Here is a 14,471-nt window from a genome sequence, read left to right on the forward strand (position 1 = left end):
TTTTTATGAAACAAGTTAGCAAGAAAAGCAAGACAAACAAATTGATACGAAGTGGGTAACAAAACAACTATTGAACTGGAATTTCTTGTGGCTCTGTTTTTTCTTTTCATAATTGATAGTGGTGCTTAATGCAATAACATATGTATTGCTGATTTTGTATTAGATGTATAACTGGTAATCTTTTTATGTCTCTGAAATACTGAGCTACTTTTACGTGTGACGAGAATGGTGCGTGTACAAAGTAAAAGGGGAGAAGAGAAAAAGGAAAGGAGAGAATTATGATAAAGAAGAAGAAATTGAGGTACCTATGGAAGAGGAGGAATCAACAAAAAGAGTGAAGATAGAACACTCTGAGGCAGACACCGAGGTAGCTGAAAGAGTTGTAGATTACTATCTGACATTCTTGTTGTTGCAACTAATCAAACCAATAAGCCTGATGTTATTTTCATCATTGAAAGAGCATCTCATCATTGAAAGAGCATCTCTTAAAATTGCTAAATTTGGAAAGGTTTGTCTTTATCTTTGCAAATGTCATTTCTGTTCCTCTACTCTGTATGGTTTTGAGAATGTCTACTTTAGAAGAAGCTTGTAGCTTTATTATCCAACATCCCACTAGCTCATCTTATTATTATCTTAAGCATTGCATATAATGCTTATCCTTCCCTTCACCATGTATAAAAGAAATTGAAGTTATTGTGTGTAATGATCTCTTTCTCTTATCGATGCAGACCTACGAACTTTTGAATTCTGATGAACACTCCAACTTTCTGAAGAAGAATGACCGAAACCCTTCTGATTATCGGCCTGATATTGCGCATCAGGTTAGTCCCAACTTTGGAACTCCAGCTCTATCTTGTTGCCCAATATTCCTATAGTATGAACATAATGGTGTTCCTGTAGACTCCAGATTTAAGTGTTTGTCATTTGAGACACTATATGCATGCATGTGGGCCATAGACCAACGGTAACCAGCAAGAAGTTGATGATTCAAACATCTGTCAACTTTTTGTGGAGATGGGTGGTGGAATGTCCTGGTCAGATATTGAGTCCTGCTAGTGAAAGTATGTCGAATACGGACATGGAGAGGGATATCTGCTAGTTGGCCATGAAATCACCAAGTAGTCATTTTAATAGCTCTTTGATAATATATTGCCATGTATTTATTAGTGATTATGCATTAATTTCTCTAGCCCAATCATCATGGGCATATGCCTTTAGGCAAAATCCTGCTTATTCACTTTGTAGTCCACTTATTCAATTCTACAATCCACTTTGCAATTAAGGTAGTATCTAATATATGCCGTCCATCTATAATACTTCCTCCGTTTAAAAAAGAATGACTCTATTTCCTTTTTAATTTGTTTCAAAAACAATGATCCCTTTCCTTTTTTGGCAACACTTGAACTTTAACTTTACACGTGGCATGTTTAAGACCATAAAATTAAAGGGGATTTTGGTATATTAGACATAACTTAAATTTAAAACCATAAGATTAAAAAAATTTCTTTCTTTTCTTAAATTCCGTTCCAAGTCAAACTAGGTTATTCTTTTTTAAACGGAGGGAGCAGTTATTTTGTTCCAAGAGATAACCGAAAATTCTATTGAAAGTCTAGAGAACATAGCAAAATTAGGACGATGGATAAGTGGGCTAAGCATGTCTTTTTTTTTGCTTAATTACCCTACGGACACTAATTTTTAAGTTTCTGCCACTGTCAAAAGGAGAAAAAAACAAATAGGAAATCAAATGCCTTCTCAACCCACCACCTCTGATTCTGCGCATCTCAGGCTCACTCTCTATGCTGCATTGTTTCATTTATACATATGAAGATATCAACCGCACATTGATACCTCCACGTAGCTTCCTTAATTCTCTCAAAAGCTTCTCAATACCTTACATGAGAAGATGCAGATATAGATTGATTAGGCTGTGCTTTCCCTTCCACATTTTTTCTCAGAGTAAATTCTTTAAAGCGAGTTCACCAAATTGATCTTGCTTCTATTCTACTTCTTTCTGGTTCAGATTCTGAGTTTGTATTGGAACTAAAAAGTAGGGGTGTACAAAATCGAACCAAATCACAAATCGAGTCAAATCAAAAAAATATCCGACTAGTGATTTGGTTTGACTTGGTTTGATGTTGAAAAAAATAACCCGACTATATTTGGGTTGGTTTTGATTCAACTAAAAAGAAACAACCCGAGATCAAACCAACCCGACATTATATATATAATTTCAAAATTTTTATTATATACATAAAAATATTTACTTTGATAGTATACTTTTAAATATTTCTTATATTTTTTCATAGTTTTTATCTTTTAATATATTTATTTTTTGTTTGAAAATTAGAATTCTTAATGATCGTATAAATTTTATAGTTCATACATGTTGGTAATTATAATAAAGCTTAAATCAAAATCAAATTAATAGTAATGCAAAAGGAGAAAATCAATTCAACACTAAGAATGACCATAATATTGAATATTTATTTTTTAGTTTTACACAATTAAAATAAATAACCTAATTTTACTTTCGTTTAATATTTAGTCATGTAAGTAATACTTTCTAAACTTATTTTAGCATGATTTAGTACTTTTAAATTATGATCAATTTTATTATGACTTGTTAATTTGCAATATTTGTTTTACACGATTTCATTATTATTTTTTTGTTAGATATTTTAGTGTCATTAATCATTTCACATTGTGTTATTTTTGTAAAAACAACTTAGATAGTTGCATTATGGTAGGACAAAAGAAATATTTGAAGTACAAATAAATTATATATCTGTATGAATACTTTACCGAAAAACCCGAAGTTGAAAAACCTGAATTTTATTGGTTTGATTTGATTTATAAATTCAAAAATCCGACAGAAATGATGATTTGATACTTGAAACCAACCCAGTCATGTACCCCTAGATATGATGATATGATCATCATTTAAAAATGTAAGATTACCTTTCATGCAGTAAAATAGCTAAGTAAAAGCTAAGCAATCGGGGCATATGAAAAGATAATGGAAAAAAAAAACTCTTAAAGCTGTGATTTAAATATAACCTCTTGCACAGAAATATCAAGTTAGACGCTTAAAGCAGCAGAAAAGAGATGTTCATGCCTATTTCCTATGAATTTCTGTCGAAATTGCTGGAAATTTCCTTGGTGAATCGCCTCTCTGATAGAGCGGAAGAATCCCAGAAAATGATGTGTGTTATGCCTGGGAAATGAAAGACAAGCTAACATTAGGTATCATGAAGACATGACAACAGAGCCAGAGAACAAGTCAGAGAGCTTCATACATTTCCAGCAGAATATGTGCCAGCATTTCATGTACATTGAGAAGGTGATTGATGTAAGCTTTTGTATGATTTTGGCATGTATAACACTTGCAATCATCGACGATAGGAGATGTATCCTTCCTGTGAGAATAGATGGAGAGGGAGGACACAAATTGCACTATCAGTGAACTTCATCCAAGTATTTTGCCAGAAAGGCCCCAAAGTAAGTTTATTGAGGGACATCGCAACATTACATACAATCACTTTCTATAAGAACAGCGAGTGCAATTGTAGGTATGCTAGCATGTTACAAGTTTCAGTGATTGTGAGTATCACAAGAAGTCTGAAGGATGAACATGACTTACCTATACAATGTTGCTTTCAAATTTATCTTTGTGCCATCACATCCTGAATTACTATTTGGTTGATATTTAGTAACTTGCTTCTCTATGCTTTCAAGTGGAAAGGTGAGAGCAAAGCCTCCTAGTGTGAGATCGTAGATGTAACTGGAAAAAATAATTCCAAAGTCACAATAGAAGCTATAAGAGATTCAGATATAGTGGAAAGGAGACACCAATATCCTGAGCAGCTGAACTAGCACTTACGTGGAATCAAATAAATCAACACCTGCAGCAACACCTTGCAAGACCTCTTCTGTAGAGAAAACAAGTAAATCCACTCAGCCAGAAGAAGAACACAGTTATTAAATTCAAATATACAACAGTTTTCACAGTGAGAAAGCAAGTGGGTTGAATCTGGTGGATACTAAAGTTGTTTCATTATACTAGCTAAGTAGCTAAAGCAAACAAGCTCCTCTTTTTCTAACACAATATCAATCACTATGTTGACATGCATTTATATGCAAATATGTTCTACAAGTGCAACATTGAATGAGTGACAGAAGCATCTTGCCTGGTAGTCCAAGGCCACTTATGAGACGTGGCTTTTCTTCAGGTAAACTATCCTGCAATCAGTAACATCATAAGCTACTATAAGCTTGAGTTTTCTACTGTATGCAAATAAGTACAAAATTTTACAGTCTACCAAAGACATTAAGGAACCCCCACCACCATACACACACACACATAAACATAACTTGGAGAAGCCCATTTGTTCGAAACTAATATTTATTGTCAACTTTAAGGCTGTAATAAAAATGAAAATAAAAAGTTAGCACGAATAATGACCTTAAGGTGAAGAGACTGAATGAAGATGATTAGCAACTTATGGACCCGAAGGACAGATCATAAAGGAAATTTCACAACACAACCACCTACAACTATTTCACATGTACTGCAAATTGGCACTTGAAGCACCAGCACCAAACTACTCCAACAATACAGGACCATAGACGGTCCCCAACTTATATTTAAAAAAATCCATGTTATGGACTCTTCACTTTGGCTATACATATCCATTTCACGAGAAATGACATAGGTGAAACTATTGATATGAACCTTCAAATACACTAAAAACCTGATAAAAATATAATCCTCATGTGGTGTTCAAGTCAAACTGAGTTCACTTTACATTTTACATTACATAAGGTGCTAAGTATTCAAAAGAGCTCCTAAAAGTATATGGGGGAATAGCCCCAAGGGTTTGGTTCAATAGCAAAAAGTAATAGAGCACGAAATATGTGGTAGGCCGTAGAAACACATGATGAATATGAATTCTGCAGGTGAATACTAGTATTTAAGTGGAGAAAGGAAGAAGGGAGGGTCCGTTATCTATGAAGTTTCGAAGTTGGAAACAACAGATCTCTTGATAGGTATAAGGGGAATAGAGCTAAAGAAAATTGGTTATCAAGATATCTATGATTCTTGTCTTTATGCTCATTATGTAAGTGCAACAACAGTGGTGGGCCTGTCTTGCCTTTCCATATTCATTTCAAGACTTCTGTAGAAGCAAAACTATTTCCTGCTAAAAGAGAAAGAACAAAGCAGAAATATCATGAGAGAATCATACCATAACAGCATTAAGGAGGGGGTTACGCTCTTCCATGCTCTCCCCTAATCCAAATCCCCCAATCCAAAAACCTGCATTGAACTCATTCTAAAATTAATAGGATATTTTCAAGAGACCAAACAAACAAATGCATAGCTATGAGAAATTTGATATTTAACTAAAGTAAACTTCAGCACATCGGTTGAAAATATATTTTAGATATTGCAAAAATAAAATAACTAACTGAAGTATCTCTAAAAGATTTGCAGTAAATCTATATGATTTAGGATTTTAAATTATTTTTATGTTAAGTGAATTTCGGAATTAGTTTCCTTTTTGTGATTTGATGTTGCAGATAAGTCATTAGCATAATTTCTATTTTTTAGTTAGGAACTGCAGCTATAGATGTATGTCTCTGAGTTATTAATAAAACAATTTCCTTTGACCACATTGCAATATCTTTTCAGTATTTTTCTCTCTGTTATTTCCCTAGTTCCTTTGTTTAAAACTAACAACAACAGAATCACTAGCAAAAGATGGCAGATGAAAATGGACCAAGATCCCCTCTCTGGTAGATGCTTTGATTTATAAAAGTCTTTTCCATGACAGGAACTTAAGTTAAAGGAAGTTCATCAGTCGGGGCAAGATATTTTGAGATATAAAGATACTTATGAAACAAAAAGAACTTTTCTCCAACACCGTTGAAGATCAGTTTAGTCATGTCACACAAAAAGCCTGATACTTATGATAATAGAAATTCTAATTGATTTATTTATTAGTTAGGAGTATTTCACTTACAAATATCACATTCTCTAAGGGTTTTTGGACTAGACTTTGCTGTTACTCATCAGATTGGAATCAGTTGCAATCACCAAAATAGTGGCAAGGAAGTATATGACTTTGAAGAGAGTAAACAAACCTTCTACATTCCTCCTAGCAACTTCTTGAGCACAACTTTGCCGCTGCTCCACCCTAGAGCCTCCAACAATGGATCCAAGCACTGCTCCTTCTGTCTACGCTTCAGCAGTTATAACACTTTTTGATGAGATTATGTAGCAATATACTTGGTAGGGTTAATAACACCAGGAATTAATTGTTTTTTCAAAAAAAAAAAAGAAATAGAAAAACAAATAGAAGGAACAAACAGGAAGACTGAATGCACCTCGTTAGCAAGATGGCATTGACTACATTCAATTAATATATATATATATATATATATATATATATATATATATATATATATACACACACACACATGACGAAGACATCACACTAATCTGCTGTTTTTTGTGGGCTATCACACTATTTTGTGGTTGTTACTGTTTCCTTGTCAGTTACTTTGTTTTCTTCATTGTCGTTTTCCTTTTCTCATACCTACTTTGATATGTTATACTCGAGCCGAGGGTCCTCAGAAAACAGCCTCCCAGCCTCCACAAGGTAGGGGTATGGTCTGCATACACTCTACCCTCCCCTAAACCAACTTGTACAATTTCGCTGGGTATGTTGTTGGTGACCAAGGCAACAGACGAACTACCCTCCTAAAACATATTGCAAGAAAAGTGCAATACGTAATGAGTAATGACCAGCAAGGCAGATACCCTGCTACAAGCAGTGCCATTCACTTCATTGAAAATTTTTACTAAAGGTGTAGTAGGGGAGGGCATAGTTTGGATTAACCCAGAATTCAAACCAAAATCCAAACTTTTTAGATATTTGGTTTGGATTATGAATTGGACTTCGAATTTTGAAAATCCAAATTTTTGTACCTTATATTCAACTCTACACAAATCAAATGTGCTGATTACTAATTAAATCCAATAGATTAGTGCCCTACAGCCCTACCCCTTACAGTATTAACTCCAATATGGAATTACAAGGCATGGGAAGAAGGGAAGCTTAGGAGGGTTGAGTCACTATTTCCCTAAATATATTCTACCCATCCCTTTGACTACATTACAACCTATGAAGTCCAACTTGATCCTAGATTTGGCTAGTCAAGTCTTACACTATGGGCAAGCCTATGGTACGACCTCAGGAGGCACATGATTTTCTTTGTGTGAGAGAGTAAATTCTTTTTATATGTAAGTCCTTAAATTACATTTGAATTTATTTGAGTGTATGTACTGATTTCTCTGAGTTTAATTGGTGAGGTACTTGGATCTTGAGTTGCATTGGAAAGCAAATCATGTAATAGATAGGGGGAAAGTCAATTTTCGAGGTCAGGATGTTAGAAAAGATAACTTGAATATTTTAAATAGTCTTGGCATGTTAAAACTTGAAGAAAGGTGTCAATAGTGCATATGCTAGGTTCTAAATGTTGATATAACCATTATCATTGTTCAGGAATCAGAATGCATGACACTGTTTAAAGTCATTCAAGCCAGCATTTGGCTATTCTCCAGCTACTATTCCAGAAAACTTTTTAATGATATCAAGGCGACCATATTTTTTCACCAAAATTAACCCATCAATTATATCAGTGATACTATTCTGAAAAACTATTTTGAAATGTTGTAGGTGTATTGTATTTGGTACCTATAAACAGATACATTGTGTTAATCAAATAACCAATGCTCTTCCCAATTTTAAGGAAGATTCTCAAATTTGATCTGCTCCTAAGGCATAACAAATATAATCAGGACATCTCTTCCAAGAAAACAAACAATAGCAAAGAAACAAAATATATCTCAGAAACAGTTTTCGTGACTATTTACTCAATTGGATAAAATGAACTTATAAAGTTCAATTAAACAAAAGGCTGGAAAGGCAAAAAAGCAAAAATCAATAACAAGATTACAATGATACAAGATATAGGCATATATCTATCGAAAATCAACTCAGGGAAAAGGAAGTACCTCCTGTATGGTTGAAAACCTAGAGGTATCCAAAAAGACAAAATGCAAAATTAAACTAATATGAATTTTCTCAATGTTTTAGAGGAGTAAGCCAAGATTTATTTCTCTAAAATTATGAATTGATAAATACTTGTTTCTTCAATGATTTAAAAATGTGAGTCAAGAGTCATTTCTTTGAAATTATGATTTGATCAATGAAAACAAAGCTAAGAACTTAAGAGACCTACACGCACTAGTTTTCAGATGAAAACATAGCATGCAATTGATGATATTTCATTTACTCAAAACTCAATCATAGAAAATATCCAAAAAGATAGATTACAAGATTGCCCTAATGGTATTTTCTTCATGACTGAGAGGAGTAAATCAAGAGTCATTTCTTCAAACTTATGATTTGACCAATGAAAATAAATTAAAGAACTTGAGATACACACACACTAGAAACAACTTCAAGTGAATCAGCTTCCCAAGTTATTTATATGCCACTCATATTACGGATTGAACATTTCATCCAACTCACACTTTTAGTTTTAATATGGCATGTTATTATCTAGGTCATAAATATCTCCACTACAACGACCAACCAATTAAGTGTGACAAAAGTCAGCAAAGATGATATATAGAACAACAGGTAAAAAAAGAAGTAAAAAAGAAAAAGAAGAACTGCCTGTGTGATCTCATTAGAATGAACGGAAAGGTCAACGACTTTGAACGACAAATCAAATTAGTTCCCTTTTTTTAAAAAAAAAAACATCTATACAATTATGAGTACATTGTGCTGTCCTGTGTCCAGATTATGGGAATGTTGTAATAAATGTATCTCCTCGTTAGGTAGTTTACAGAAAAGGAACTATTGAGTTATTGCTTCTTGCCATGAAATGGTGTTCAACCAGCAATAAAAGTTCCACAGACAAGCCTATATAGGCATCTCTGCATGCTTTTCACATTGCATATGACATCAAACTCAGGCTTGTAATTAAGCATATTTACATAAACTTTGCTAACAAAGCTGAGGATAGATAAATAACCAGTATGACATGCCTACCGAGTTTGAAGTGATGCATTCGTCAAGCCATTTCAACGTACGTTCAACTGAGGCTTTGTTCCTCTTTTCAGAAACCCAAGCAGGAACTTCATCAGCTAAAGTGGCCCACAAATTTGGCCGCATTGATGAAATCATTTCCATGTAATCTGCAGGCTTAATCTGCCAAGCAAGGCAAAGAAAATTTTCATGAACAAATAAACTTGATGGGAAAAAAATACAAGAAAATGGATCTTAACTGGGTGGTTGCACTAAAACAAGAAGGTGGTCCAATTATAATTATAAACATAAATAAGAAAGAAAAGAATAAACAAATTACCAACATACGACCACAAGGAGTTTCAAAGGAAGCTCCGATCCTGTTAGTACTATCATGATCTGGAATAGATATAATAGAATCCCTTGGCACAGCTACCATTATATGATCATGTAACCCTAGCAATGGGTGCAGCCCTCCAATGTTTGAGATTGCTTTCAGGGAAATGCCTTCCAAGCTAGAAAAAGGAAATTACACAAAGCTGAATTGTGTGAATCACCTCATCTAAAGGGTTAAACGCTAGCTACTATTATAAGAGGAAAACGTATGTGTTGTATAACAGACAAGAACAGGAAGAAGAAGAATGTCAACTTTACCAAATAATGATGTTGTGCCCCATAAAGAGAAAAGCAGGCATTCGAACTACAGCCAGAAGTGATTTTAATAGAAAGAAATCCAAGTTTTCAGTTAGATACATGAAGGGCTGAGCAGAGACTCCCTCTCTAGAAATAGGGGTTTAGGATTTCCTACTCCTTAGCATTTAATCATCCAAACAACGATTCTAACAGCCAACTTTAAGCAGAATAACTGACTTTGTGATATTACAGCCAAGTTCAAACTCACATTAAGAGCTCCACCAGCCATTTCTTCACTCAATGTCCAAAACCTAATTCCAAAATCTCTTGCAATTCACCTATTGATTTCATTGCTGGATGATATTTGGTAAATCAGAGCTTAATTGGGATAATATTTCAGCTTCAACTCTGAATTGTACAGATCTGGGTCTTCCAGATTGCACTGATCAAGCAAGGAACTGTACTCCATTGCTTCTTTTCTCAAGAAATAAGCTCTGACAGATCTAGCGGCAATTTGACAGACTAATCCAGAAACATAGTGACAGATGGAACTTGGAAGACTATAGTAAGGCAAATAGGTTCTGTTTTTCCTCGAGCTATAAAGCAAGCAAGATTCTGCAACTCCTCTTCTTTATGCTTAAATCGATTTAAAATTGCTTGTTTTAAATTGTTGGATATCCTTCATTGTGTGTTTGTTTCTTGTCTGACAACTAAGAATGATAAGGCTAAAAAGAATCCTGATACACAAGAACTTTCATAGAATGAAAGAGAATCTCAACATCGAAGTACTAAGAGGATGAAAGATAGAATTACTAAAGATATTCTGATGGATGATGAAATTGAGGAAGCAGATGATGTTTTGGCTACTAATAAGATGAGAATACTGGACAAGATACAGAGGGACTGTTGATTAGCGAGACATTGTTGAATAAAGCGCAGAAGGCTCAATATTTTGATGGCAGATATGTTCTAGATATTTTATGTATGAGGAGGAAGCAAAAGTCAATAGTCATTTGTTTCTCCACTGCAATACTGCACAAGCCAATGGAATAGTTTCCTATGCATATTAGGAGTTAGCTGGGTGATGCCCAAGACAACCTTGGAGTTAATGAATAGTTGTCCAGAGATGGCAAAAGAGCGAGGGAAGAAGATTGGCGCAAGACTATACCAGCTTGTATATGGTGGATTGTGGAGAGAAAGAAATGATAGGTGTTCAAAAGATCAGGGAATTACAGAAGATTAATATGAAGTGTATTAGCCTTCTATTTTTTTGGTGTAAACAATAATTGGTAGGGGTCCTAGGGGATAAAGTAGATTTAGACATTTAGATTTTATAGGGAACTTGTAAAAGCACCCAAATAAGATTGTGGTCACCACTATGTGGTATGAAAATTTCCAATTCATCATTTTTTGGATGATAGATTTTTTTTTTTTTTTGAATACGAAGTTACCTTATTCTCAAAAAAAAAAAAAGAAAAAACTGTCTCCCTTCTATGGAGCCTATGATTTGTCTATTTCTTCTATCTCTATTCCCCATAATTGGAGGAAAGCTTTTGCAGATTCTAAATGGAACCAAGCTGTGATTGAAGAAATAAAGGTCTTATCAAAGAATGAAACTTGGGAACTTCCTCACACCAACACCAGACAAGAAGTTGGTTGGTCAGAAATGATTCAAAGCAAGATTGGTCGCTAAGGATGGTTTATCGAGAAACATTTTCTCTTGTTGCAAAAATAAACACTACTCAGACTTATGGAGTGGATTATCGAGAGACATTTTCTCTTGTTGCAAAAATAAACACTATTTGAATTCTTTTGTCAGATGCAGCTAATCTTAAGTGGGTACAACAGTTTGATGTGAAGAACGCCTTTATTCATGGAAACTTGGAAAAAGAGGTGTACATGGAGATTCCTCCTCGTTAAGGTACTAAACAAAGTCATGGAAAGGTATGCAGACTAAACAAAGCCTTGTACGAATTGAAAATCTCCTGGAGCTAGGTTTTACTGATTCTATGAGCAAATTTTCTAGCAAATGAATATTACAAGCATGATGATGATTTGCTAGTATGTAAAGATTCAATCAACGGAATGGAGTTCATACAGCTTCTGAAGGATCTTAGGAAGTTTATTTACTATTTTACATTGTATCGCAAAAGAGGTTATATGGTTAAAAGACCAAACTTCTTTATTAGAATAGACCGTTTGACTCATTTATGACAATCTTCAACACAGGACACTATATTTTATAAGGTTTGTATTTAGTGAAACCTTCATATACATGAGTGGATTCATTGAATCAAAGCCCCTAAAAGGCATATGAAATCATGCAGATAATCCGAATCCATGCAACTGATGTTCAGCGGGCTAAATCATTTCCTTGGGCTTAGGTACTTAGAAATTATTATTATAACTGAATACTAACCGCATTTGAGACCGACTACGAATAACATTGGAGATGTAATACTTTTTTGAATATTTCTCTTGAAGAAATAAGAGAAAGGTTCATAGGCGGACCCACATGTATAGAGGAGTGCACACATCCGTTAATTCGAAAAAAATGATGTATATATATGTATATCTATCTAATTGGCAGAAACTATATATAAGTAACAGTACCCCACGGAAAGCATTGAAGGACACTTGTACTAGTGGTACAAGCCAACAAACCCGTCCACGCAAACATGGTTCGATCCCAGATAGAACCCGATTTTATTGTTTATATTATAAGCTTTGAATTTAAAGGGTACTTATTTATAAAATTAAAATTGCTACATAAGAAATTCAAACTCTTGATAATTTATTAGAACAAACGAACCCTCTTGACCATTATTTGGTCTTATAATATTTTCAATATTGTTCAACCCATTAGTCACCAATCCACTACTACATTTTTCATTAATTGATAACCGGAATCTTCAAATTCTGGGTTTTCCCGTGGAAAGAGAACCAGTATATTATATAGCTTTGCCTTAATAATAGCAAAAATACAGCATGTACAAAGTACCAAACACCTTGTGTGCAACCCAATGGATTTTGACAAGTATCAAAATAGTAACAAGAGAAAAAGTAGAAACATAGAGATAAGCAAGGAAAACTTACAAGTGAAGAGGACTGAAGTGGAGTAGGTTAGAATCCGGGGAAGGGAGAGAAGGGAGATGATCAGGAGGGATGTAAACGGGCAAGCCTTTACGAGTTGTGAGGAGAAGAGCAGGTGTCTCAATATTGTGTGGACAGCTTCCTAGCTGAAGAACCCCAGATCGAGCTTTGCCGCCGTTGCTCCATGCCTTTACAGCAAACTTCATTCTCTTCTCCGTTTGCTCTCTCCCTTTCTTCCTCGCCGGCTGTTTAGACAAGTTAGCTTCCCGCCCTTGACTGTTTAACCCCAAAAAGAAAGCAAACCAATATTGGAGTTTTTTTTTTGCCAAAATATCTAAAAACTCAAATTACATCATTTTTACCGTAAAACATTTTAAAGTAAATAATTTTCATCATTCTTACTTGAATTTATTAAAAAAACTAACCAATATATCTCATAAAAAATAAGTCGTTCTTTGCTATTTATTGTGAACTTTAGGTATGCCAAGAATTTTATTGTGAACTTTTTCGTAATTGTGTTAAGAATTCTGCAAAATCTTTTAATTTGACCATTTTTTCCATTCATTTTTCATGTAATTTTAATTAAAAATAATATTAGTTTTAATATGTTTCTTCTTAATTGAATATGCTAGAAGCGACATTTGTTGGAGACTTCCGCTTCTAATAATGTAGAATGAAACTCAAATACAAGACATAATCAGTATTTTGATCACTTCAATATTAGATTTACCCAAAAATCTATTAACTTAATTGGTTAAGAAAAAAGTAAAAATAATTAATCTACAACTTCTTTTCATTATGAAAAAGACAAATCATGTATGCTCACACTTTTCGATCATTTTTAGTTGTCATAAGCAATAGTGTCTAAGATTTTTTTATATTTTTCAAGAACTTCACGTAGATAGTAATGAAATTATGTAAAATAACTTTTGTTGATAGTCACATTTACTACTCATGTTTGTTTTTTGACAATATCTAACAAAAGGATGAAAGTTGTTCACTTGTAAGTACTTAAAGGATGTTTTCTGCTAAAAATGATATTTTAAGGATGCAGTTTAAGTTAAAGTATAGTTAAATGATGTTTCTGCTAAAACTGATACTTTAAATAATTAGTTTAAGTTTGAGGTACAGTTGAAGGATGTCTTTGGCCAAAAAATTCACCAATATTACACCTTACAACCACTAAACTTTCCTCTCTTGTTCACTTTTTTTTTTCAGTCGTTCCTAAATACTTATCTATTTTGACATTTTTTTTTCTATTATACCCTTAATTAATTAATTGAAAAAATGTAAAAAAAAAATTGAAAATCTTAGATTTTTAATTTATCCACTTTACAATTAACAGGGGTAAAATTGAGAAAGTTAGTATGTCAATTATTGTTTTCTTAATTGATGCATCAATTCAAAAGTAGACAAGTAATTAGGGACAATGAGAGTACTTATCCTCATTTCGTAAAATTACCACTAATATTTTTAATTTATGCGCAAAGACTTGAAAAACTCTTATACTTAGACTTAAATTGTGACTTGGGCCCCTCTACTTAATGAAGTTTCAACTAGCACTTATGCTCAAACAAAATACGAATTTTAAGTCATTTTGTCATCGTTACCTCACACGATTTAATATGAATGACACATCATATCCAC

General features: G+C 33.7%; 1 protein-coding gene across 1 annotated transcript; it reads right to left on the reverse strand.

Moving 5' to 3' along the window:
• Positions 1-3,014: 3,014 nt before the first annotated feature.
• LOC101260312 (uncharacterized) lies at positions 3,015-13,204 on the reverse strand. The gene is made up of 10 exons (XM_004251927.5): positions 12,828-13,204; positions 9,439-9,613; positions 9,123-9,281; positions 6,142-6,235; positions 5,244-5,314; positions 4,188-4,239; positions 3,881-3,929; positions 3,641-3,781; positions 3,297-3,416; positions 3,015-3,214 (listed from the first exon to the last, which is right to left on the reverse strand). Exons 1-10 carry the CDS (start codon positions 13,028-13,030, stop codon positions 3,079-3,081), a joined length of 1,200 nt encoding a protein of 399 aa, XP_004251975.1. The 5' UTR covers positions 13,031-13,204; the 3' UTR covers positions 3,015-3,078.
• Positions 13,205-14,471: the final 1,267 nt, after the last annotated feature.

This window comes from Solanum lycopersicum, chromosome 12, assembly GCF_036512215.1.
Source record: "Solanum lycopersicum chromosome 12, SLM_r2.1".
NCBI classification, from domain to species: Eukaryota; Viridiplantae; Streptophyta; class Magnoliopsida; order Solanales; family Solanaceae; genus Solanum; species Solanum lycopersicum.

Coding starts and splice junctions, on each gene's coding strand:
- LOC101260312 (XM_004251927.5), bottom strand. CDS start 13,030: ATGAAGTTTGCTGTAAAGGCATGGAGCAACGGCGGCAAAGCTCGATCT. Junction 9,614..12,827: donor CACTTCAGTCCTCTTCACTT/GTAAGTTTTCCT, acceptor TCCTTTTTCTAG/CTTGGAAGGCATTTCCCTGA. Junction 3,215..3,296: donor GCACATATTCTGCTGGAAAT/GTATGAAGCTCT, acceptor TTCATTTCCCAG/GCATAACACACATCATTTTC.